Source organism: Pinus tabuliformis, chromosome J, assembly GCF_031772625.1.
Source record: "Pinus tabuliformis cultivar Carrire ecotype Pingquan chromosome J, CPIR1, whole genome shotgun sequence".
In the NCBI taxonomy this organism is placed as follows: Eukaryota; Viridiplantae; Streptophyta; class Pinopsida; order Pinales; family Pinaceae; genus Pinus; species Pinus tabuliformis.
In genome coordinates this window covers 408037491-408063368 of record NC_142295.1, presented here as the reverse complement: position 1 = coordinate 408063368, position 25878 = coordinate 408037491, and the positions used below count along the sequence as shown (strand labels likewise).

Genomic DNA, 25878 nt, shown 5'->3' with positions numbered 1-25878 from the left:
GCGCGGACCGAAAGCAGGAAAGGATATGGAGGGAGAAGGCGGCCCCGCAGCTGGGGCTGCCAGGCAGGAAGCCTGCGAAGGTCCACAGGAGGCGAAAAGCGGAGGGAAAAAGCACTAAAAAATACTAGAGGATCGAGCAGGAGAGGGCCCAGAAGTAGGGGCTGTCAGGCGGGAGGCCTGCGGGAGGCCTGTCGAGGGCCGCAGAAGGCAGGGAAGCAGAAGCGCGGGAGCTCCTGTTCAAACTCTCACCCCTCTATCATGAATTTTCAGGGTTATGAAGTAGAAGTTACCAAAGCCTTTGCCGTAACATTTGATCATTCGAAATGTTGAAATTTTACCCTTGAAAAAAAAAGTGTTATCTGAGCATCAGTAATTTTCGTTTTAAGGTTGTTTTTTGCACAAAATTTGCCATTGAAAAAAAAAGTGCTATTTGAACATCAACGCTTCATTTTGAGGGTGTTTTTTGGACAATTTTTGCACAGAAAATTGGTTTTCACCGCCATTTTTTAAACATGTTGAAAATTTACCCTACAAAAAAAAGATGTTATTCCAGTATCAACACTTTTTGTTTTTAGCACTATTTTTGATGTTTTTACGGGGTTTTTTGGCTAGAGTTCCCGTTTTGAGTTTATAGTTCCCATTTCAAAGTTTACATTGTTGAGAGAAGTAAGGTTACAAATGGAGGTTAAAGAGGGAAGGGATATGTTAGGAGATGGCGATTTAGGAGGTTAAAGTAGGAATCCAATTGTCACTTATTTTCCATCCTTTATCTCGATTGAGGTTGTTTAGGGTGTTTACCTATTTCTATGGCTTCTCTAAATTTTCTATGGTGATCATGAACGATTTTTGCCACTACACTGGAGTTTTCAATATAGGCATGATGATTGGTTTTACTTGAATGTTCAACCAGAGCTAAGGTTTTAGAGAGGTTGTGTTTTATGTCGGCGACATGTTCTTGAATCCTAGTTAGGATAAATTGCCCTGTTTCCCCAAGTCTCCCAAATTTTCAACCGTTTCAGTAAATTCCTCATTCCTACAGTTCTCATGAACTCCAAAAACTGCATTTCTTTCATTTTTTCACAGGAAATACCATTGGTGTTCATATGAAGACTCTCTTTCGAAACACAATATTCCAAAATAAGAGAAAATTTAGTAAACCTTAAAAAAATGTAAGTTCTTTAAGATGATAAACATGCAATGAAATGAAAATCAAATCAAAATTTTCACCTCCCTTTTCATACTTACGATTTACAGGTCCTCCTTCTTCATCATTCACTAAATCTCTTTTCTTTCGTTGATACACAACTCTTCTCCGTGCTTTAATGACTTCCTTATTCTGTTGATACCATTGTCATTGGTATTCACTTAATCGTTGTCGTGTAGTAGCAGAGGGAGGTTTTTTCACACCACTCTTGCTTCTTATTTCACTCAACATCTCTATGATAAATTTAAAGTCAGTTGAAAAGTCGTTTCACAATTCCGTTTCATGCTAATACATACTCTACAATCTTGAAATAACTAAAAACTAAGAAAAGTGCAGAGAAGAAATATTTGAGAAATTATGTTTCCCACGAAAAACTTGGAACACATACAAAAATGTTCCCCTTACACATAATCGATAGAACAACAAGTTGAAGAAATAAAAACAAAGAAATACGAACCGCATTCAAAATTTACCATACATATGTCGTCAATATAACTTTAAAATATGAATTGCAATGATTTTATTTTATTTTTCAAAACACACAAAAGGTCTTCTGCATTATCAAAAAACAAACATGTTGAAGCCTCAAATACTAAATCAATACATCCACACATACTGCACGAATGTGAAGAATACTATCTCTATTATGAATAACCAAAAATACATTTCCATTTTCAATGACATCATCAAAATCGTCCACCATTTGTAGATAGAACCATGAGGCTATCTCCTTAATGTAACTTCAAAATGTGAATTACAATGATGTTCAAATCAAACATAGATATGGTGTTCAGTAATACACAAAAAATAACATCTTGATGCCTCAAACGCTAATTGAATACATCCACAGGTAGTGGAGGTATGTCAACAATAGAATCTGCATTAGGAATCAATGAAAAAAAATTCCATTTTCAATGACATCATCAATTTTTTCAATTGTTTGTATATAGAAGCATGATGCTTCTAGCACGGACAATCCATAAAGAATTGTTGTTTTGTATATTCCACTCAGTAAATCATACAACTTTAACTACACTCCAGACCAACCGAGCATAAGGACTTTTTCTCCAACTATGCGCATAGGTACATAACCTGCACATTTAGTATTTATATCCAAAGAGATAGATTGAAGCAACAACCATCTGTGTCCCCAATCATCTTCAAAATATTCCAAACTTCTCTTTCAACAGTTGACTAAATTCAAAATTCTCTATGTTTTCAAGTGACCAAACAAACATGTCATCATTATTAACAACACAAACAAGTTGATTCTTATATAACCCTAATGACATTCATTAAATGTCAGCAATAGGAACAAATGAATAACCCCAATTATTTATGTTCAATTCCAACTAGTAGATAGTGTAACCATAAGTAGGGTAATCTTCATAATCTTTGTCTATATATACCCAATAAAACTTTTCTTCAAAGAAGATAGCCTCCTTTGGTGGACTTACACCACCACATGGAAGCTTCGTCCTCTTCCAAACATTTTCAACACTACTGCAAGTGAGAAAATGTGAGTCCATGTTTTCAGAAACATGTTTCAAAAACACCCATTCATAATTTCCTGGACTGCATTTTTGAAATAAAGAGAAGAATCCTCGCTCCCCAAAACTAAGAAGTCCAACATTTCTAAACATCTTCATAAAAGGGTTGACAATGAAATAGTTTTTTGTATGAAAATAACTTGCAGGCGTGTTGAAGGGAATCGTTGATCCCACTGTACATTCAATTCTGTATGAACAATGAAGAAAAGGAAACACCATAGTTGACATCTGACCATCATTGTTAAGGTATGATGCTAAGAAGCAATCATTGTGAAAACGAGTGGACGAAGAAATAAATCCTAACTCTTTCTCACGACATCAATCACAAGACGCAAGAAAAAGTGAGTTTTCCAAAACAAGACACTATTGTCTACAAACCAACTTAAATTTCATCAACACCGACAAAGGAAGCCAATGAAAGAGAAACTCAATAATGTTAAAGGGGAGAAATTTCCAAATAACAATATCCATACCAAAAGCAACAACCTTTGCTAGCAACAAAGGAAAAGTTGCCTTCTGTACTGCAAAGGAAAGAAGAAAAATGTTAAATGACAATAGGAACAACATTCATTGATTATTTTAATTTGAAAATGGATTAGGAAAATAATCCATTTTCATCTTTACCTTCGTTCTATATACTTCAATATTAGAATAAACAAAATAGTGCAACTTAAAAATCCAAAAGTATTGAAATTTATAACCACTGCACAAGAACGATTTTTTGAAACATTTTTCTCAAATGTGGGCAAATTAAATATATGATAATTACCCTCATTGTTAATTCAATATATATATATATATATATATATAAAAGTTCAATATTTCTAATATTGAGAAGGACAAATCCAACATAGTCAAAAAAATAATTTAGATGAGCACATGATGCAAAACCTTTTCAATATAATATTAAAACGAATATTAATGATAAATTCATACTTGTGAAACCCTAAGTTTGCAATTTATGAAGTTATCATAAGTTTGACACAAACATAAAAACTTTGTAACTATATTGAAGTTATCATAAGCTCGACACTATACCTTTTAAGTTGCCCTATTTTTTAAATGATAACTACTTATTAATAATCTAATAATACAAAAAGTATGGTTCGTGATTATTTTGCTTTAAAATGTTTGAAAAAATTAAAAGAATTCAACATATTGAGTACACATTTCAAAATGTCTCAGATTTAGTACACCCCTACACATTTCTCTATGCTTCCAAGTAGAACATTTATAAGAGAAATAATTTTATTGCATATTTATTTATATTATTATATTGAAAAGATAAACATAATAAAAATTATATATATATATATATATATATATATATATATATTTTCAATAAATTGAACATAAAATAAAATAAAACAAAATGTCTAAATGAAATATACAATTAAATAAAATTAATTTATTTCTAAAAGTAACTATAAATTAAAAGTAAAAACACTTGACATTGCATTGCATGTCATTTTTTCTTAAATTATTACATAAATTTAAAGTCTCAATCATCCACAACATGAGAAAATTGATTTATCTACTACTATTATTATTACTACTATTATTTTTATTATTATCATTATTTGTAACTGTCATGCCTATTAAAAAATTATCATTAGGTTTTTATGCCACTAAAGTAAAAGGAGTAAATTTTTGTAGTTCCATTTGTACAACATGCACCATATTTTATTATATTATATGAGAAGGTAACTTAAGGTATACTTAGGTTTATACAGTACCATGTTAAGATGTGAAAAAAAAATCATGGACTAATCATTGTTTATAATATTTTTATTTTTATTTTATTTTTAATGGCTAATTCTAATCCGAAGTATAATTTTAAAGATCAATAATAAAATTATTCAAATTTCTTTTGAAAAAGTGAACTAATGACTTGACCTATTTTAAACTTATCATATGACAAGTTAGTGTCCTTATCACCTTGCAACATGAACTTTCATCTTTCCAATTCACTTCACACAATAATTTGACATCATGTCCAAGCATGAAATTTTTTCCATTGATTTTCACAAGAACCTATATTCAATAATCCTTATGCATTTCAAAATATAAAAGTCAAAACTGAAAGCATGAAAATTTTTCTATTGATTTTCGCAAGAACCTATATTAAATAATCCTTGCATTTCAAAAAAAATTGAAGAAATTTTTGAAAAAGTGAACTAATGACTTGACCTATTTTAAACTTATCATATGACAAGTTAGCTTCTTTTTTTGCTTAAGCAAGAGACGGTCCTTCTATTGACTTGGGAAAGAAAATAAATTACAATGGTTACAACAAGCGCACATAGGCGCAAACCCCCACAAAGGAAGAGGGATAATTAAACCAAGTGCCCTAAAAAGCTCGGAATTAAAAAACCAAGGCTTGAGCTGCCCTGGAACCGAAGACGTGCACGAGGACCGCTTAGCCCTATTATCACCCCAAGAAACTCTCCTAAGTTGTAGCTTGGAGATGCTCAAGAACATTACAAACTCAATTTAATGTTGGAAATGGATGAATGGAAGGAATGATGCTTGTTCAAGCCAGATAACCACTTCTACTATGCTTAACTCCAGACATGTGTGAACACTCCAGATTACAAGGCTTTAGACCACCAATTACTCACAGTTTAAGGATTGGGTGGATATGGAGAATACTGACCACACCAGCAGATGCAAAATACCATGTGATGGCTGACTGCAACCAGTAAAGAGCTCTGCAAATCTAATTCCCTAGCGCACAGACAGGATGACAGCTCTCTGTCACTAAGTGAGAAGAAACCTGATTAACACATTCACTGATACATGCAAGATTTAACCACAAAGGTAGGATGACAACTCCTCTAGTGCTAAACATCAAGAGTTCAGGAAAACTGCATATCAGGCACAGCCTGGAACATAATAGAAATAGAAAGTGAGCAATTAACAACAAAAGAAGCTTGTATTAGCTGAAAATGAAGACGAGACGCTGCAAGTATCAAGGTAGTTAGAGTCTCAACAGTTGAACCTTACATCAAAACAACAACCATCAACCTTGATTACATCTTATTTCCGGGTATATATAGAATTTAAATACAAAGGCACTTGGCCATTCTAAGTATGGGGATGTCATAATCGACCACCAACCGCTTTAACTGTTCAATGGAGTCTCTGGTGCAATTTGCTTGCTTCAGTGAACAAATCCGATCTTCTTAGGTGCTCTGCTGTCCTTCTCGAGCAGGTGGAGTGTCATATGGGATGAAGTCACATAACTGTTAAATGCATTTACCTGATCAAGCTCTGTTCTTTTTCTTCTCGGCCCTGCTGTCTCTTGAATGTGGTCGTTGAGGAACTACTGCGATCAGTACCAAAGACTGGTTATCTTCGTCATTCGGGAGCACAGAACGATCAAAGGTCGCGTACTGCATGGCAGGTGGACGAACTGGACAGAGGAGAAAGATTGGCTGTCAGATTGAGCAGATGGATGGCGAGCATGGTTTGGCGGGGAGTACCGGTAGCTATGGAAGTGGGGTAAACATAGGCCGTTGGATCTCGGGCGGACAGATCCAACGGTCATCGGGCGTCGAAGATGAGCGGGCGTTACCGAGCGGGAAAATGGGTTCGAGCGGTAAGTGGTATTGCTCGCACCGCCGTCGGGGGTCGGGCGGTAAACGTACAATGGCATGCGATACCACTCGGAGGGCGACGCGTGGCAGTGGAAACCGCTCTCGATCGCATGTTAACAAGTTGTCACTTCACGGGCATGGGAAGAGCGAATGCCATCCGATCGTGGCGGAGGTGATCGGACGGTGGGGAACAAATGGGCAGGTTATTCATTGACTGCGGTGGGGGGACCGTTGGATCGGGGTATGACAATCAATGGCTGCGATTTAAAGGCGATTGTGGGTTACAGAGGCACAGGGTCATGTGGTGGCAGTGCTATGTGGCTTTAAACTTAGCGCTTTGGGGCTTGAAGAAATAGGGTCTTATGCCGAGCTTTGGAGGAAAAGCAGAGATAACGGGGTTGAGGGAAGGTAAGTGGAATGAAGGAGAAGAAGGAAGATGAATGCTGCGAGCTCTCTTTTGAGCATAAACACATGGCCAAGCTTGTATTTAGCCCTCCAAATGTCAAGATATGTAGTAGAGCTAACAACGCCGATACCATGTAGGAATTTACAGGGTAAGTTCCTCAGATAGGACACCAAAGGACATCGCTCACAAACAGATCACAGATCAATACACCAATATTATTCACGTGGTAAAAACCCCAAAGAGGGAAACAGTCCACGGCCTGAGCCAATGTGGCCACTTCAAGCAATTTATTAATAAAAGAAAGAAACTTTACATAAGCTTCTCTCATGAACGGTCACCCTACAAATGACCCTCCATGCTCTTTAAATAGATATCATGGACCAATCGGGTGTTAAGCCACAGATCAAGTGTCAGTGATACGAGGAGAGAATGAAACGTCGGATCACTTAATGTCTAGAACATATTGTGACCATCAGATTGTAAGTTACAAAAATACATAGTAAATAAACACACTTTACCTAACTCTACACTAGACCAAGTTATACTTAACTATTTCCTATGTGTTAGAATATCCTAACAAAGTAATGCTAACATTAGTTCTGAAACTTTTGATGTTTAATTCTCTTCATTCCCAAAAATGAATATCATGAATGACATATATCATATATAGAAGACACTGAACGACACTTGTCAAGACACTTGTATTCTGGAAAAAACCCTTATAGGATTGCTTCTACTTTCAAGGCTTCTTCTTCTGCTTACAATGCTTCATTTCTCATCTTTTTTCTGCTTCCATTCATATTCCCCTTCTAGCACTGTTTTTTCTACTTCTTTTCATATTCCCCTTCCAGCACTATTTTTTCAGACTGCGTTCTTTTATTTCACATCCCTTCTTCTGCTTCCTTTCATATTCTCCTTCCAGCACATTGTTTCTTCTCCTTCTTGCAGATATATGAGCAATAACAATAATGAAGAGGGATTTGTTTAAGAAAAAATACTATCAAAATTATTGGTAAGTGAATTATATCACTTTCATTTCTGCATTAAAATGTTAATTTTCTTGCAATGTTAGTTTTCGCATAGTACATGGAAAAATGTTGATTACCTGAGCAATAAAACTTCCTTCTTCCTTTGCAATTGGCTTTCCAAAACCCTCTTATTCCTCTTTTAATGAACTCAGCAAGCTAGCGCATGGCCTCATAATATTCCTTCTTTGCCTTCTTCCTCAATTTCTCATTCTCCTCCTCCATCAATTTCCTTGTCTTGCGATTTAGCCCTGCAGAAACCCTATACTCGTCAACCCAACTAAAGTCCTTGACGATGGAAAACCAAAGCTAATAGTTATAGAAAGAAGAGACCTGGACATAAGGGCTCTTGAGGTTTCCAATCAAGGGAGCTTCAGGGACGACGCCTACCCCCATGGAATGAGCATATGCTATTTCCTGCTGGAACAACATCTGAAATAAATCCCCATAAACCTTAAAGAAACCCTTGTCGGTATCCCCATAGCCAGAATAAACAAAAGTGGAGAAAAATGGCCACAGATTGATATCAAAATCGTAGTTTTTCGTGGAGGATGAGGAAGCGGAAGAGTAGAGGATTTAGTGCTCCCAAATATTTCATCACCATGTCTAGATTCTTGGATTCTTGAGGGATACTCCAGGTTGAATGGCTCGCTTCTCGCTTCCTCTGTAGTAAGCTCCTGCATTGATTTGCACTGATTTTCCCTACCTCTGCCTAAAGTAATAATGCCATGATTAATATTTTAACTCCCACTTAAGGCATATGATGGCATAGATCATATCCTGTCTCATCAGAGATTCCTTAAGCAACTTTCAAAGATACAAAAAGTTGTCTCATCAGAGATTCCTTAAACAACTTTCGAGATATAGAAAACAAGCTCTATCAGAGGAGGATTTTGGGTATCAAATAGAGAAACAGAACAGAGGGACATAATAGAGGTATATAACAAAACAAGATACTTACTCAGCGCCTATGTATGTATATGGATATGCATATGGATCTCGATCATCCTTACATAGACTAACTACTTCTTTGTCTTTCTCTGTCGGTTGAAGCTTCACCTAGACCAACCATTTCTTCGTCTTTCTTTGTCAGTTGAAGCTTTAAGAGAGGACACTCCCATTAACGTTTCAATAAAACCTATTAGTATGCAGATTCCTTGGAAAGACAGGTCGCACAGACTCTCTCTGAATAGCTGAGGGAGTTTAGCCCTTGCTTTTGCTAGCAAAGGTTTGCATCATTTGATTGTGTTCATTTAGGAGCCGTGTTGGAATTCAACAGAGGTTCCGTCTTTCAAATGGGTGATAAAAGTTATATGTCTAATGGTTTGAGGAGACGTCTTTAAAATGAGTGGTTTGAGATTGCAATTCTGGGAACCAAGTCCAATCATCTACCATCGAGACTCCTACTATGTGGAGCTTCACCTACTCTCTTATCAATCCTGCTTCCCCTCTATGCCGACTGCCTTGGATCACTTCCTAGTGTCATGTTGATCACTTCCAGTGTTGTGCTCTTCCTAGTTGAAGGTAGCAATAATAGTTGATCCAAAAGTTTATGGAGCAGTCCTTGAAGCCAAAAAGCTCCAGAATACAATTTTTAATTTTCCCTGCGAACTTTGTTTACAACTAACTACCCCATATAAAATCATATTAGCATGCCACTACTTCATATGGCTTCATCCACGTATTTCATGGCATGTTATGAAAAATAGAGTGGCGAGGCAAGTGGACTCATCACATGTTGTGGAAAATAAAGCGGTGAGGCAAGTGTATCCATGTCGGCCCACATGGCCCAGAGTTCATAGTTTAAATGTTTGGTTCAAAATATATTTGACAAATCACTTTGTAAGGGTTTTTTGGGGTATTATGATGTTATAATGTTTGGATGGATTGCACGTGTGTTAACATAGATGTTACTAACGCCAGGATGGGTGTCTATGGTAGAATAATAACTACTAGGGATGCTAGCTAAGGGGTTAGAAAAAGCTATTGAACAGGGAGGTTGAAGTGGAGATTTTCTCTACACTGGTGCTCCTATCTATGTCTATGTGGACTTTGTCCCCTTATGTGGTGCTTTCACCAGATCAACTAGCCATTGGAAATTACCTTGGAATTGGATATGGAACTTAGCGAAGGTAACCTAGCACAAGGGCTGATGCTATTGTTTAAGTCTACAATTTACTTCTTATTCATTTTTTGTTGTTCATTATTTGCAGTTCAATTTTATATTGAAAAACGAGTGAACTAAGTTTATGATGCCATTGCTTTTTCAACTGTATCTGTTGCGCCTGGGTCTACTACTTGTGCTACTGGATCTACTGAATTGGTTAGCGCTGCTGAAACCTCTGATGCTACTGCTACTAAAGTGGTGGGTAATCATGCTGCTATTGATGTTGTTGCTTTTCGATATGTAACCATGCGAAGGGATGTTAGGGATGCTGCTACTTACTCTGCTATTAGTGATGTTGGTGGTATAGCAACTGGAACTGGGTCAACTGTCTCTACTTCTCCTGCTGCTACTGGTTATGCTGGTAGATAAGCTGGATCAATCGTATCAACCGAATCTAGCTCTGTATTGTTGGAATTTTATGATAAATTCCATAACAGAGAGACAAAAATTGCTCTGTTTTTGCACAGAAAAACAGAAAATCGCTTGCTGGAAACGGTGTTTCAGCAACACAGTTTGGTGTTGCAGCAACTGAGTTTGGTGTTGCAGCAACTCAGAATAACAATATGTTTTAACACAGAAAACACACTCTGTTTTTAACTCAGAAAACATAAAAATTCGTTCTCTAGAAATGGTGTTGCAGCAACGCAGTTTTTTTTTTTTTCAGTTGTTGTAATTGGTGTTGCAGCAACGCTGTTCGTGGTGTTGCAGCAACGTAAATTTTTTTTGACGTCAAGTATTTTTTGAGTTACGGTGTAACAACAACGGTGACGGTGTAATAGCGACAGGAAAAAATTAACTTGTATTCATCAAAATAAACTAACTGTTACAGATTTGTCTTCTTCATACTGAGGGAATTTCACAACTTCTATTACAAAAAGATTTACCAAGGAACGCTTCTGTTCCACACAAATAACATCTACCCTTCCTATCAGCAAACAACCAGAAAGCAAATTACATTCAAATTTCTGCACTGTTGTGCATTTCACTGTTCTGAAATTATTCTTCTTCCTCACGCTGCTGCGTGCTCTCCTCTGCTCTGTGTGATTCTTCTGCTGCTGCTGCTGCTGTTGCTAACCTCAAAACAGAACTGCTGTGTGGTATTTATATGCTAAAACATATCTGATTAAAACAATAAAATATTACAAAATATCTTCTAATGTTTATCTCTGTATTTAATGCAGCAAGGCGGTGATGCTTCTATCAAAAACAAGTCGGCTGTCTGCAGGGGAATTTAATTGAAACTTTAATGCATATTTATGTGCAAAAATATCGGGCTTGACTTTGATGCACCGATCAGCCTGGAGTATTTACTGCAGATCAGATTCTTGTCCAGCTGTTCATTGTTGCAGTTGGAATTAAATTCCAACACTCCCCCTTAATTTCAACTGCTGCATACCCAGACATTTTTTGAAATGATCAAAACCTTTCTTTGCTAATGGTTTTGTCAAGATGTCAGCAAGCTGATCCTCTGTTCTGCAGTGCTGCAAAACAATCTCACCATTGTTAACCAATTCACGTATGAAATGAAATTTGGTGTCTATGTGCTTTGTTCTTTTATGAAAAACAAAGTTTTTAGACAATGCTATTGCTGAGCTATTGTCACAGTAAATGGTTGTGCCCTTTTCTTGTTCATGACACAAATATTTGAGAACTCTTCTCAGCCATACTGCTTGGCATGCTGCTGCCACATACTCTGCCTCTGCTGTTGACAAAGCCACAACTGGTTGCTTCTTGGAAGCCCATGAGATGGCTCCCGATCCCATATGAAACACATATCCCGATGTGCTTTTCCTATCATCAACACTTCCAGCCCAATCATTGTCAGTGTAACCTGTCAACATGAAACTTTCAGAAGAGGAGTATAAAATACCAAACCCCTTCGTTCCATTCACATACCTTAGAATCCTCTTGGCTGCCTGCCAATGAGTCTCTTTCGGTCTTTCCATAAATCTGGAAATTAAACTCACAGCATGCATAATGTCCGGCCTAGTTGCAGTCAAGTACATAAGGCTGCCAACTATGCTCTTGTACAGTTTTGGATCAAAATATTTGCTGCTGTCTTCTTTGGTTAATTTCAGCCCCACTACTGTTGGAGTCACAACAGCCTTGCTGTTCTGCATGTTAAATCTCTTCAACACAGCTTCTACATATTTATCTTGAGAAATGAAAACACCATTTTCACTTTGGTCTACTTCAATTCCAAGAAAATATCTTAAGAAGCCCAAGTCAGTCATTTCAAATTCACTCTTCATGACTGCTTTAAAATCAGCAATGAGAGAAGCATCATTGCTAGTAAAAATCAGATCATCTACATATAAAACAACAATAATAATCTTACCGTCATTCTGCTTTATGTAGAGTGTGGGTTCACCATCACACTTATCAAACCCATTCTCAATCAGATAAGCATCAATTCTGCTGTACCATGCTCTTGGAGCTTGCTTCAGCCCATAAAGAGCCTTCTTCAGCTTACAAACTTTATGCTCTTGGCCTTCAACTTCATAGCCCGGAGGTTGATCAACATAAACCTCTTCTTTTAACACTCCATTCAGGAATGCAGATTTAACATCCATCTGATAAATCTTCCATTTGTGTTGTGCTGCAATAGACAACACTGTTCTCACTGTTTCCATCCTTGCTACTGGTGCAAAGGTTTCATCATAGTCTCTGCCTTGTTGCTGCTTGTAGCCTTTCACAACTAGTCTTGCTTTGTGCCTGTCAATCTTACCTTCAGCATTGCTTTTGGTCTTATAGACCCACTTAACTCCAATGGCATCCTTGCCTTCAGGGAGGTCCACCAACTCCCATGTTTTACTCTTCTCAATTGCACAAATTTCTTCATTCATTGCTTCAATCCATTTATCTTCATTTACAACATCTTCAAAATGGATTGGGTCATCAATATGACAATACAAAGCGAATAATGAATTTAGACCGATATTGTTACTTACCTCTCATTGTTCATAAATCTCATTCAGATTTCTGAATCTTGGTCTTCTTGGTGTGCTTGGAGTTCCATCCGAACTTGAGGGTATATTTGATCCCTGTGGTGTTTCAGCAGTAGCTGTTTGTGGTGTAACAACCACTGTTCTTCCTTGACTTCTCAAGGCTGTTCGGATTCCAACTTGTGGTGTGGTTTGTTGTACTTGCTGTGGTGTAGGAGGAGCCACCAAGGAAGGATTATTTGCTGCTGTCCCTTCCTCTTCTTCTTCATGAGACACTATTGTCTTCACATTCACTGTTTTTTCCAAGCTTCCATCCCAAGCTTCATCTTCAATGAACTGCACATCTCTGCTTATTATTAATTTCTTGGTGGATGGATTATAGAGTTTGTATGCTTTTGACTCATCACAATAGCCAACAAAGACACACTTCTCCCCCTTACTATCAAGCTTTTTCCTTAGTTGATCCGGTACATGTGCATATGCCACACAACCGAATACTCTCATGTGAGTGACAGTTTGCTTTTGACCACTCCATGCCTCTTCTGGTATTCTGTTCATGACAGCTTTAGTTGGGCATCTATTCAAGATGTAAACTGCGCAAGTAACAACTTCTGCCCAATACTCATACGGCAAATGTTTTGCCTTCAGCATACTTCTGACCATGTCAAGAATGGTCCTATTCTTTCTTTCAGCAACACCGTTTTGCTGAGGTGTATACCTTGTGGTAAACTGCTTTTGTATGCCATTCTCTCTGCAAAAACGCAGAAAGTCTTGGGAGATGTACTCTCCTCCTCTATCTGTTCTGAGCACTTTGATATAATGCCCACTCTGCTTTTCAACAAGAGTTTTGAAGTGGCGGAATTTCTCAAACACTTCACTCTTCTGTTTCAGCATATACACCCATGTCTTTCTGGTGTAATCATCAATAAAAGTTAAAACATATTTATTTCCAGCAAATGATGGTATTTGCATCGGTCCACACACATCAGAGTGAACAATTTCCAAGGGTGCTTTTGCCCTTATACTCTTTCCTGCTGGAAAGCTTTCCTTGTGTTGCTTGCCCAAGATGCAGCCTTCACAAAGGCTGTCCGGTTTCTCAATCAACGACAATCCCTTTACCATGCCCTTTCTGTGCAACAGATTCAGGCCTCCGAAATTGAGATGTCCAAATCTCAAATGCCACAACCAATTCACATCTTTCACTTGTTCCTGAAAGACTTCTTGTGTTACAGCCGCAATAGTTCTGCCTTCCTTCAAATCTGCCATGAGTTTGAGAGGAAACATTCTATTGCTGGTCATCTGCACCTGTGCAATGATCTTCTTACTTGGAGGTATGTCTCTAATAGTACACAGATCATCTTTGAAGAACACGTTGTAACCTTTGTTCATGAGCTGTCCAATGCTCAAAAGATTACATTTCAGACCAGGTACATAGTATACAGCTTGCGCAGTCATCTGTTCTCCATTTTTTGCTCGGATATTGACACTGCCCTTACCCTTGACAGTTATCTTATCATCAGTCCCTGTTGTTACCTCAGATTTCACATTTTCATCTAGATTGGCAAACATTGCAATATTTCCAGTCATGTGATTACTACAACCTGAGTCTAAGAACCAAAAATCATCTTGTTTGTCTTGTGCTATGTTACATGTTAACAACACATTCTTTGGGTTCTTATCTTCTTCATTTGCAAAATTAACATTCTGCCTATTATTCATGTCATTTTGTTTTTTCTTACATTCATTGGCATAGTGCCCAAATTTCTTACAATAATGACATTGGACTTGGGATTTGTCATACCTTTGTCCATGAGCTTGCTGTTTGCTCGAACCTTCAGCTTGGTTCTGATTGCAGCTCCTTCCGCTTGTGCTAGCAGGATAATTTCTGCCTCTGTTTTGGCTTCTACCACGACCTCTGTTATTTGCTCTGCCTCGACCTCTTCTTTGGCCAAAAGACATCTGAGTCTTAAATGCTTGCTCAAAAGAGGAATCTGTTCCTCTACTCAGTCTGTGTTCATGAGACAACAGAGAAGCACTCAGCTCATCTACCGTGAACTGTGAGAGATCTTTTGTTTCTTCTATTGCTACCACAATAGATTCAAACCTTGAGGGTAAACATCTCAAGATTTTCTCTACAATCCTTCTATCTTCAAGAATCTCACCATGAGATCTTATCTGGGTTATCAAGCCAATAACCTGAGTGAAGAATGAATCTATTGTATCAGATTCCTTCATGCTGAGATTTTCAAAGTCTCTCCTCAACATCTGCAACTTTGCAGTCTTCACCTTTTCCATGCCTTGATAGGCAGTTTGGAGAATATCCCATGCCTCCTTAGATTTTGTTGCTGCAGCAATCCGCGGAAAAACACTTTCATGTACTGATTGGAAGAGGAAAAAGAGGGCTTTGGCATCCTTCTTTCTGTCACCCTTCAACTGGTCTCTTTCTGCTGCTGTCAAAGCAGCCAGTGCTGTTGCATCTGCAGGTTCAGCATAACCTGTTTCAACCAGCTCCCATATTCCTTGAGAAGCAAACAATGCTTTCATTGTTATGGACCAATAACTGTAATTTTTCCCATTAAACTGTGGCAGTTGGGGATTTGTCAAACCTGTTCCAGCATCTGCCATCTTAACCTGTATTGGTAAAGAAAAGATACTGACTGTATTTTGAAAACAAGCAAAAACTTTCTCTGCTGGAAAAATCTGCTCAACAAACTTCTTACAGCTCCTACAGTGAAAAACAATCTCTGTTTTTGACTCACTGAGTGCCTAGACTGGCTCTGATACCATGTTGGAATTTTCTGATAAATTCCATAACAGACAGACAAAAATTGCTTTGTTTTTTATACTCTGTTTTTGCACAGAAAAACAGAAAATCGCTTGCTGGAAACGGTGTTTCAGCAACACAGTTTGGTGTTGCAGCAACTGAGTTTGGTGTTGCAGCAACTCAGAATAACAATCTGTTTTAACATAGAAAACACACTTTGTTTTTAACTCAGAAAACAGAAAAATTCGTTCTCTGGAAATGGTGTTGCAGCAACGCAGTTTTTTTTTTTCAGTTGCTGTAACTGGTGTTGCAGCAACGCTGTTCGTGGTATTGCAGCAACGTAAATTTTTGACGTCAAGTATTTTTTGAGTTACGGTGTAACAGCAACGGTGACGGTGTAACAGCAACAGGAAAAAATTAACTTGTATTCATCAAAATAAACTAACTGTTACAGATTTGTCTTCCTCATACTGAGGGAATTTCACAACTTCTATTACAAAACAGATTTACCAAGGAACGCTTTTGTTCCACACAAATAACATCTACCCTTCCTATCAGCAAACAACCAGAAAGCAAATTACATTCAAATTTCTGCACTGTTGTGCATTTCACTGTTATGAAATTATTCTTTTTCCTCACGCTGCTGCGTGCTCTCCTCTGCTCTGTGTGATTCTTCCGCTGCTGCTGCTGCTAACCTCAAAACAGAACTGCTGTGTGGTATTTATATGCTAAAACATATCTGATTAAAACAATAAAATATTACAAAATATCTTCTAATGTTTATCTCTGTATTTAATGCAGCAAGGCGGTGATGCTTCTATCAAAAACAAGTCGCTGTCTGCAGGGGAATTTAATTGAAACTTTAATGCATATTTATGTGCAAAAATATCGGGCTTGACTTTGATGCACCGATCAGCCTGGAGTATTTACTGCAGATCAGATTCTTGTCCAACTGTTCATTGTTGCAGTTGGAATTAAATTCCAACATGTATGAGTGACTCGACCTAGAGGAGATTTTGGTAAAGCTTCTACTGATGCTATATATATTACTTTTACTCGATCTGCTCGAACAATAACTGAATAGGGAACTCAAAATCGAACTAGTTTTGCTCGTGGAACCGCGCAAACTGTTTATTCCTCTACAACTAGAGGATCTGGGTACTCTTTAATAAGACCTGGAAGGGATGCACCTAAAGATGCTTCCCGTGCATTAAGTGAGTGATTTATGTTGTTGGCGAAATCAATATTGTAGTTTACATTCATTACGGATTGACCCGTCACTGGTGTTTGGGCATAATCATCAATGATCGGCATAGATAGGCAAGTCACTGTGGCATGGAGGCTCTCTCCCCCTGTGATTATAGGCTGGTTCCATAGGCCCATGGAAATGACACTTCCGTACACCGTCCACGGTAACTGCGTGATATATGGGACAAGACTAGTACGTTAGAGATGGAAACCACTGCTTTTTTATTTAATTTTATGCTTAATGAAGTTTAAAGCTGGGTTTTAAGCCAAGTCTCAGTCACTAAATCGAAATTATTCCCAAAGATTGCTTTTCCAAGTTCAGATTACAAAAAAGCAGCAGCTTCAATTTCTAAAAGAAAAACCCCACACTTCCGTACACCGTCTGTGTGATATATGGGACAAGACTAGTACATTAGAGATGGAAACCACACTTTTTTATTTAATTTTATGCTTAATGAAGTTTAAAGCCGGCTTTTTAAGCCAAGTATCAGTCACTAAATCGAAATTATTCCCAAAGACTGTTTTTCCAAGTTCATATTACAAAAATGCAGCAGCTTCAATTTCTAACAAAAAAAACCACAACTTCAATTTCTAAAAAGAGAAGTTACCGGTAGTTGCATTATTTTATGGAGTGTTATTTCTATCTCCTCACCACAACTTCAATTTCTAAAAAAAGAAGTTACTATTAGTTGCATTATTTTATGAAGTTACTATCAGTTATTTCTATCCTCTCAATGAATTTTTTATAATAGCAGCGAACTTTTGAGAGCATGTGAAGCGGAAATGATCAGATTTATATTGTTACTCTGCATCTATAACCAATAATATTATTTGACAGCTTCTGTTGGATTATAGAACGAATAATCAACGGTTCAAAATATCAGTAGTCTTAGATTTCATTTTCACTCTGCCTATAAAAGGTTCTAAAGAGCCATTCTCCCTCGCAGAAGAGCTAATTAACTTAATTGATATAGCAACTGTGTAAGCTTCTTTTGAATAAGATTGGCTTTCCAAAGAAGCTAAGGAACCTGCGCAGTTTGTTTGAAAAGCATGTAGTATTCAATGGTTCCATGTTATTTTTTAATTTTTTAATCTGCATCAACGGCTTGCTGGTTCTAATCTGCATATCTGCTCAACGGCTATCACTTTGATTCGTTTATAAATTTTTTGTTCCTTTATCTCAAAACCAAACAAGCTCATGCTCATTGTACAGAGTCTCTTCCCCCTCCAGGCAGGGTTATGCTCATTGTAGCTGCCATGCAACCTCCCTTGTCTTATTTGGATTATTGGGACACACAACGAAAAGAACTTCCGCCATGTTCTTCCTATCTTAAATCCGTAATCTTTAATTCGTTAGTTGATGTCATGTTATAAGAACAAGGAATTTAATGAGGAGAATGAGTATCAGTTTAGTGAATCGCTACTCTTTTGTTTAAGGTCAAAAGCATGAAGGTTGTATGTCTGAACAGATAACAATTTAAAGAATTTGTGTGTTCTTTTACTTTCAAAATCGGTGAAAAGCATGAAGGTTGTATTTCTGAACAGACGACGATTTCAAAACCATGAAGGTTGTATTTCTGAACAGACCATTTCAAAACCGGTGAAAAGCATGAAGGTTGTATTTCTGAACGGATGGCAATTTGTAGAATGTGTGTGTGTTTTTTTTACTTCAAAACCTTGCCAAGGTCAAATGTTCCTCCGTTGCAATCATTAATCTCCCTCTTGACTACGACTATGTGCAGTTCCTTGAATTTATCTTTTAATGACTAACCAATTTCTAAAACTCACTCCACCAAAACTGAGTATCATGTGAGCTTGTCAGCTCGACCATAATTTTTTTTAAACGAAATGGAACCGCTCCAACAAAAACTTCCATAAATTTGAAGAAAACACGGTTAGCAAAATGTTGTTTGCCAAAAGAAACAAGATTAATTTGTTTTTTATTAAGAATGAATAAAGAATGATAGGTTGATGACAACTCCAGCACAACAGTTACTCTGTTATCTTGTGGGTTGGCCCGAGAACAGTTCTTCTGTTATCTTGTGGAGTGGGACGCGTGGCGTAGATATATATATGGTTTGATTCGTTTATGCCAGTAGCGTCTTACAAGAACTGGTAAGAGGATCCCACATGGCGGGCAGCAGAAATTTGCGGCCATTGAGTCCATGGACATTATAACTTGCCCCGCTCGTTTCATCCACGAGAAGCTCTCCGGGGAATCCAGGATATGCTCCTCTACCATATATTCCCGGGCACGCGGAGACGGCCTCCAGAGGTGCCGCAGCGTCGCCCTGGAAGTAGCCGGTGTTGAAGGGATTAGTGGCTGCCCCTGCCACAACGCTCGCAACGTTGATGATCATCCCATCGATGCCCATGTCGCCGTTTGGTGCCACCAGAGGAGGAGTCTGGGGTCCGTAGATTGGCTGATGGAAGGGCCACGCGCACTGTCCAGGGCACTGACTTGCAGAGTTCCCAACCCATGCGTATGGAATAACCTGTTGATGCTTCTTCCCCTTTCCCATCATTCTGCTTTTAGTTGATTTCTGGTTGGAGAATAGGTTGAGACTGTCATGGAATCCGCAGGAACTCATGCAGAAACCCTCCACGGTAACATCCTCGGATGTAAGCACCAAGTACACAGCATTATTGTCCAATCGAGGCAGAGATCCTGACTTGGTTGCAGCTTCAACCAGAGCGGCTATGTCGGCCCTTTTGAGTGACTTGCCAAGGGAATAGCCTTTCAACACCACCTGCTTTCCCAGCATTGCAATGCTATTATCGGTAGTTGTGGTAATGGAGCTGGAGAGCTTGGCCTTGGTGTTGTAGTTGTGGGTGGTATTCCACCAAACAGACACAGATGGCTTATTTGCTTCTGCTCCGAGAGAGAGAGACTGCAGGAAGTCCCCCACAATGGAACGCTGAGCAGGGCTGAATTTCCCATACCAAATCAAATGAACATTCAGGGACCCTGGCTTATTCGTGAGCAGCGGACCATTGTGGTATGTCAATACAACCTCCGGCTCTTCCACCAAGCTGCCCAACTTCCTTGAATGCCCTGGAGGCCGAATAATATGAGCAGTTGCCGACAACGACATTGATATGTTTGAAACAATCATAGAAAGAATCACTATGTAGAAAAAATTGGCAACCCTGTGAGGCCATAAACCAACCATTTTCAGGTTATCAGACAGAGACAGAGATAGGAATTGAGAGAGATAGAGCCAAATAATCGATCCAGATACGTTAAGAACTACGATGCACGAAGTTGGAAAAAGATATGGTCTGTGAAATTGAATGAGATGAGAGATTTAAATAGAGGCTGAGGAAGCGGCGGCCCCGGAGTGATGAGATAGAGATAGAGATGCAACTGGGAACGATGGACAGCGAGGATTGAAGTAGATGCTGCCTCGCAATTTCCTCATTCCCTCGTAGTTGTGCGTCTCTGTAAGCTCCAGCTGGACTTCGTTGGCGAGAAGTGTACACCAGTCTTGTCCACGTGCAACGAAGTCGATAGTTGGTTATTATTATTTTATTTCTTCGACTAACCCAAAACATAAATATAGATAAAGAAAAGAATTAATCTAAATTTTTTCCACTTTGCATTTTTTTCGCAATTTTTTTACATTATTTGGGATTTTATTTTATCGGGGCAATATTTTTTTTAGATTTTATTTTATCAGGAAACTGCCAGGGTAGGAATTTCAAATATGAAGCACTCGTGAAATTTTAAGTTTTCTGCAACTTTATTGTCGGTTTGAACATTTTATCACTCGTCAAATTTTAAGTTTTCATCAACTTACTTTAATGCCAGTTTCAATCATTATATCGGGAAAATTCTGGGCTATATTTAACTCCGTAACGGACAATTTGCAGGTCAAATTCCATTCTAGGTCTATAGTTTCTTCAAAGTAAATGTTCATCAGCTCCTATTCCGCACTGGGATAGCTTGACTGGACAATGAACGGTCAAAATGCTTTGACTGTAGAATAACATCAAATGTAAAAACCGCCAAAGCTCTGAATAGCCGGGTCAAATCTCTGAATAGCCTGCTGTCGCCACTCACCAGAATGGAGCCGCACGCACGCGAGCTCGTAGGCGGCTGTGCTCAAATCATGGCAGACAGAAGCATTCACTGGGACTCGGGAGAACGTGCGATGCATCATGGTCGTGTCTCGCATGCTTCATGCATTGTCTTCAAATAGACTGATATATGTGATGCTTCATGTCATGCGCTGAAACAACAAAACACAAAGCATGGAGTGGTACTGAATTTATCGATGATAAAATAGTAGTCTACAGAGGCGGGGAATTGCTCTGCTGGGTTAAAAATGGTAGATTGGTTGGTGTAATTTGGTAAAAGAATTTCAAAAAATCTTGTAAAAGCAGTGTTTGAATAGTGTTTTTGATAGTAGAAATAAATTAATACTATTAAAAACTTCTAAACACTTAAAATTTTAAAATTTAACAATTATAACTTAGATTTATAAAAATATGATCGAAATATATCTTTTTGGTTATGAAATCGCAACTGTCTGCAACTAGTTACTTATTTGACAGCCCAATAAATAAAATGAAAACAAACTCTGATTAAAAAAACAACCATCACTTTTTTAGTTACTTATTTGAGAGGAGCCACGTTACCTCACCTCACCTCACCTCACCTCACCTCACCTCACCTCACCTCACCCTTCCCCTAATGCCGTTGAAGAGCTTTTTCCCGACCAAGAACAGGCAGGCCTTCCTTCTTTTCGTGGTGCACGACACGGATTCTCATTTTCACTCCTTTGCGCAGTTGGACAGCTCTGTTTTGGTATGGGATCGTGGAAACTGCTTGGATTGATTCTAGAACCTTTAGCAGAAGTTGTGGGCCATGTAAGAGGGTCAATGTCGACAACTGATTATTATATGTTGTTGAATAATGCGTTTTCATCCAAACGCCACTAGATATGCTGCTGCCACTAATGGCAGGCTGTTTGAAGGCACATGGGAAGTTTACATTCATGGTAACCATAAGGATAAGGGAACAGTTGGCGAGCAGCGATCTTCGTGCCACGTTCTCTCGAGGCTTTAAGCTAAAAACCTGTGAAAGCGTTATGATATAAGTCAGTCATTGGATAATGTTTCACGACGAGCCCTCGTATCAGACTGTGGGGTGGTAAGTAGTAACCATACAAACCATCAATGGTTAACATAGATGTCACATGTCACGACATCTCTCAAAGCACAATAGCACTTCAAACAGGCTGACTACATCATTTTGTGATACCGTTGCTCAATGAATTGATTGTAGGACAAGCATATGTGTTAATTTCTTTTTTCTGACGCATCAGATGTCATTAGTTCTTAATGAGTCACCAAATCTAAATCCACATAGTGAAGTGAATCTAGTGAAGTGAATGAGATGTAAAATTAGCAATTATATCTAATGTTGTAAAGGAAATGCCGTAAAACGGTAGCATAGGAACCAATAGTATGGAAAAAGAAGATGTGATTACAGTATTTGATAGAGAGATGAGAGATAGGGAGACCTTCCCTACCTAAATAGATTAGCAATAAATGTTTTATTAATATAAGTAATAATGTCCCTCTTAACAAGAGATGGACCATAATAGTGTATTCATGCATAGTTGATGTTATCATGTTTGAGCAATCTTTATTTGCAATATGCATTTGTCAAAGTTAAAGTGTCTGGAGATGATATGAACCAAATTGGTGGTTATTGGTGAAGGGAGTTCTAGGTTCGGACAACTCGAATATTATAAACACTAAAAAGTAACATTTAAAATTCTTGCCAAAGTTAACCAAAACTATATCAAACATTTCGGAAATCATATACACTCATTGGAGGGGACTAATTATGCTGACAAAGAAGATTTTTTCTCAAATTTTAAAAGGAGTTTCAAATGAATAAATGAAAAGGAGCTAATATTTCAAACAAAAGAGATGAATGCAGAACGTTGAAATTGACAAATAAGATTTTTTTCTCAAATTTTAAAGTGAGTTCCAAATGAATAAATGAAAAGGAACTAATATTTCAAACAAAATTATGTTGAAATTGACCAAGAATATTTTTTTTTCAAATTTTAAAGAGAGCTCCAAATGAATAAATGAAAAAGAGCTAATATTTGATTTTTTCTCAAATTTTAAAAGGAGTTACAAATGAATAAATGAAAAGGAGCTAATATTTCAAACAAAAGAGATGAAGGGAGAAGGCTGAAATTGAAAAAGAAGATTTTTTTTCTCAAATTTTAAGGGAGTTCCAAATGAATAAATGAAAAGGAACTAATATTTCAAACAAAAGAGATGAAGGCAGAAGGCCATTTTGCATCTATATTTCATTGTAGAAAAGTGAGAGCATTTTGCATCTATATTCTATTGCAGAAAAGTAAGAGCTCCGCTCTAAAAGAATAAAATTAGGGCAAACTATTGAGCGTTGGTCCTATTAACACTAGCATTTGAAGAATAGAAATAAGGAAAACTATTTGGTGTTCATCCTATTAACGCTCACATTTTTATTTTTAAAAAAATACATACTAGAGAATAAAAAACCTATATCACAATTCAGTCTGTCAACTAGGAGACAATGAAAAATCATATCCCTAAAGGGCTAATACATTCAAATTAAACATGAAAATCATAGAAAAGCTCCGAGATTTCTTGGTTCATAATCAATGTTCCTTCCCGAAATAAATCCTTTTTGTATGATACAATGGAGGAAGCCCTGTGCCACAAATAATCAGAGTTGACTGTGAAGAGGAACGAGGCACTTGTCACAACATGCAAATTGTTCCCTTTCTTCCATTACAACAATCCACCTGAATACAGAGAAACACTCCTCTAGTCCATTTTGTGACTTGCTATCAAAATAAAGCATACATGTATAATGTATTTATAAAGGTAAATCAATGTCAAGACAAACCAACCTTGTGTTATTTGTACATTGTCTCCATTCTTTTGAACACATGCACACATGTAATACCAAGATTTTTGTTGGTATTGTTGCAGAACTACTAGGTTTTTCCCACCCCTACTTTGCATGAGGAACTGATCACAAACCACATATAAATGTCAGTTGTCTGCTAAATTTATCATGTAACACAAACTGTCCATTTATCATCTGGCATTTTAGGCTTGCATTTTATGTAAATTGATGGCAATGACAAATGCAAAGAACAAGATTGAGTTCATTAAACAGATTAAGATTTCAAATCATGATCATATTAGAATGTCACATTAAAAAATGGTTATTTCATTGTTGATCCACTGTGATCTTTGATGCAAGGACTTGGACTCTTGCATATTTAACATCCCAATTAAATTCTTTCACAACCCATTTGTTACACCTATTGTTGTTGCATTGCTAGTCATGTAGTTCAAGTAATATTGATCTCTTGATACTTCATAAATATACGTAGCTGCCCACAACAATTCATCCTGCATCCACCTAGACCAAACTACCAAAGCCAAGTCAAATATATAATTTTTCATGTGAAACTTATAGAAAGAGTAGCAAAGAAAAACTTGTAAGTGGAAATCACCAAGATAATCAATATCTACATTCTCTAAACCTATCAAGAAATCACTTCAACCATAACACTCATATTCTAGTGTATGAGTATATGCTGAACACAAGCCCCGAGAAGTTGCTTCATGTAACTAATCTCATGCCTTTCGATTGGAATATGAGATACAAAATTGCAACGGAAGTTGCGCAGGGACTGAGCCATCTTCACCAAGATTTTCCACGATTGTCGACTCACCATTCTTCATCGTGACATGAAGTTTGACAATATTCTTTTGGACTCTAACTTTGAAGACCGTGTTGTAGATTTTGGCCTAGCCAAAGCATCAATCTGGTTCATCGGAATATATGTCTTCAGTTCAAAGGGACCTTTGGCCACATGGCTCCATGTAAATTGTTGATTCATTTTAAAGTTTGAAGTCGTGGATTATCAATTTTAGTACGGGATCATCAGAAAGTTTAACTAAGGTGCGATATTTCCAAAATTCTATGGTCTATTATTAAAGTCCATGATCTTTTGTTTTCAATTATAAACACACTATGCATAACAGAGCAACACTACATTATAATAAAAGTTGCCTAATATAAAATAAAGGTAGAGAAACACTCCATTATAAATATAAGCAACTATATAGAAGTCAAAAGGGTTTAAAACACAGAGGGGGCAAATTTCATCGGTGTCCCTGGTGGCCGAGGACCATCACTTGCAGCTCAGGCCCATGTGGGTTGGTAGACCATCTGAGTTAGTGTCTGACCAATTCTACATCATACAATCAAATTCAACAACATCACTTGCAGCTCAAGACCATGTCGGTCGATAGTCGGTCGGATAGGAGGAATATTAATCAATATCCTCGCATTCAAAATCCTTATTTAATATTATGTACAACGAACCAGGATGAATATTTAGGCCAAAAGGAGGAATATTCATAGTATTTCTTCATGATTAAATGTGATCTTTAATTTAATTTATGACTTTAGGCCCATGTGGTTGGTAGTCGGCCAGACAGGAGGAATATTAATCAATATCCTCGCATTCAAATCCTTATTTAATTTTATGTACAACTGACATGACATGATGAATATTCAGGCCAAAAGGATGAATATCCATAGTATTTCTTCATGATTAAATGTGATCTTTAATTTAATTTATGACTTTAAAGTTTTATTGAAAGGATGGTGAATAAATATCCACAACTGTGGAGTGCATTGTAATTTAAATTTAATTTTTTCAACATTAATGTTATTTATTAATTTTTTGTTTTCTCTAAATTTAATATTCATTTTATCTTTTCACAAATAAATTCCAACTTGTAATTCAACCACTCTCCAACTTAAGAGAATCCTAAATAAAAAATTGAGATCACTCCCTTTTAATTTAGAGAATATTTTCATAATCTAAATAATAAATAAAAATAGCTTCTCATTCACAATCAAAATATGATTTC

At 37.4% G+C, this 25878-nt stretch overlaps 1 protein-coding gene across 1 annotated transcript; it reads right to left on the bottom strand.

Annotated features, from left to right (window-relative positions):
- Window positions 1-18826: 18826 nt before the first annotated feature.
- LOC149227552 (protein EXORDIUM-like 2) lies at window positions 18827-20177 on the bottom strand. The gene has a single exon (XM_089375525.1). The coding sequence runs from the start codon at window positions 20079-20081 to the stop codon at window positions 18996-18998; it is 1086 nt and encodes a 361-aa protein (XP_089231651.1). The 5' UTR covers window positions 20082-20177; the 3' UTR covers window positions 18827-18995.
- Window positions 20178-25878: the final 5701 nt, after the last annotated feature.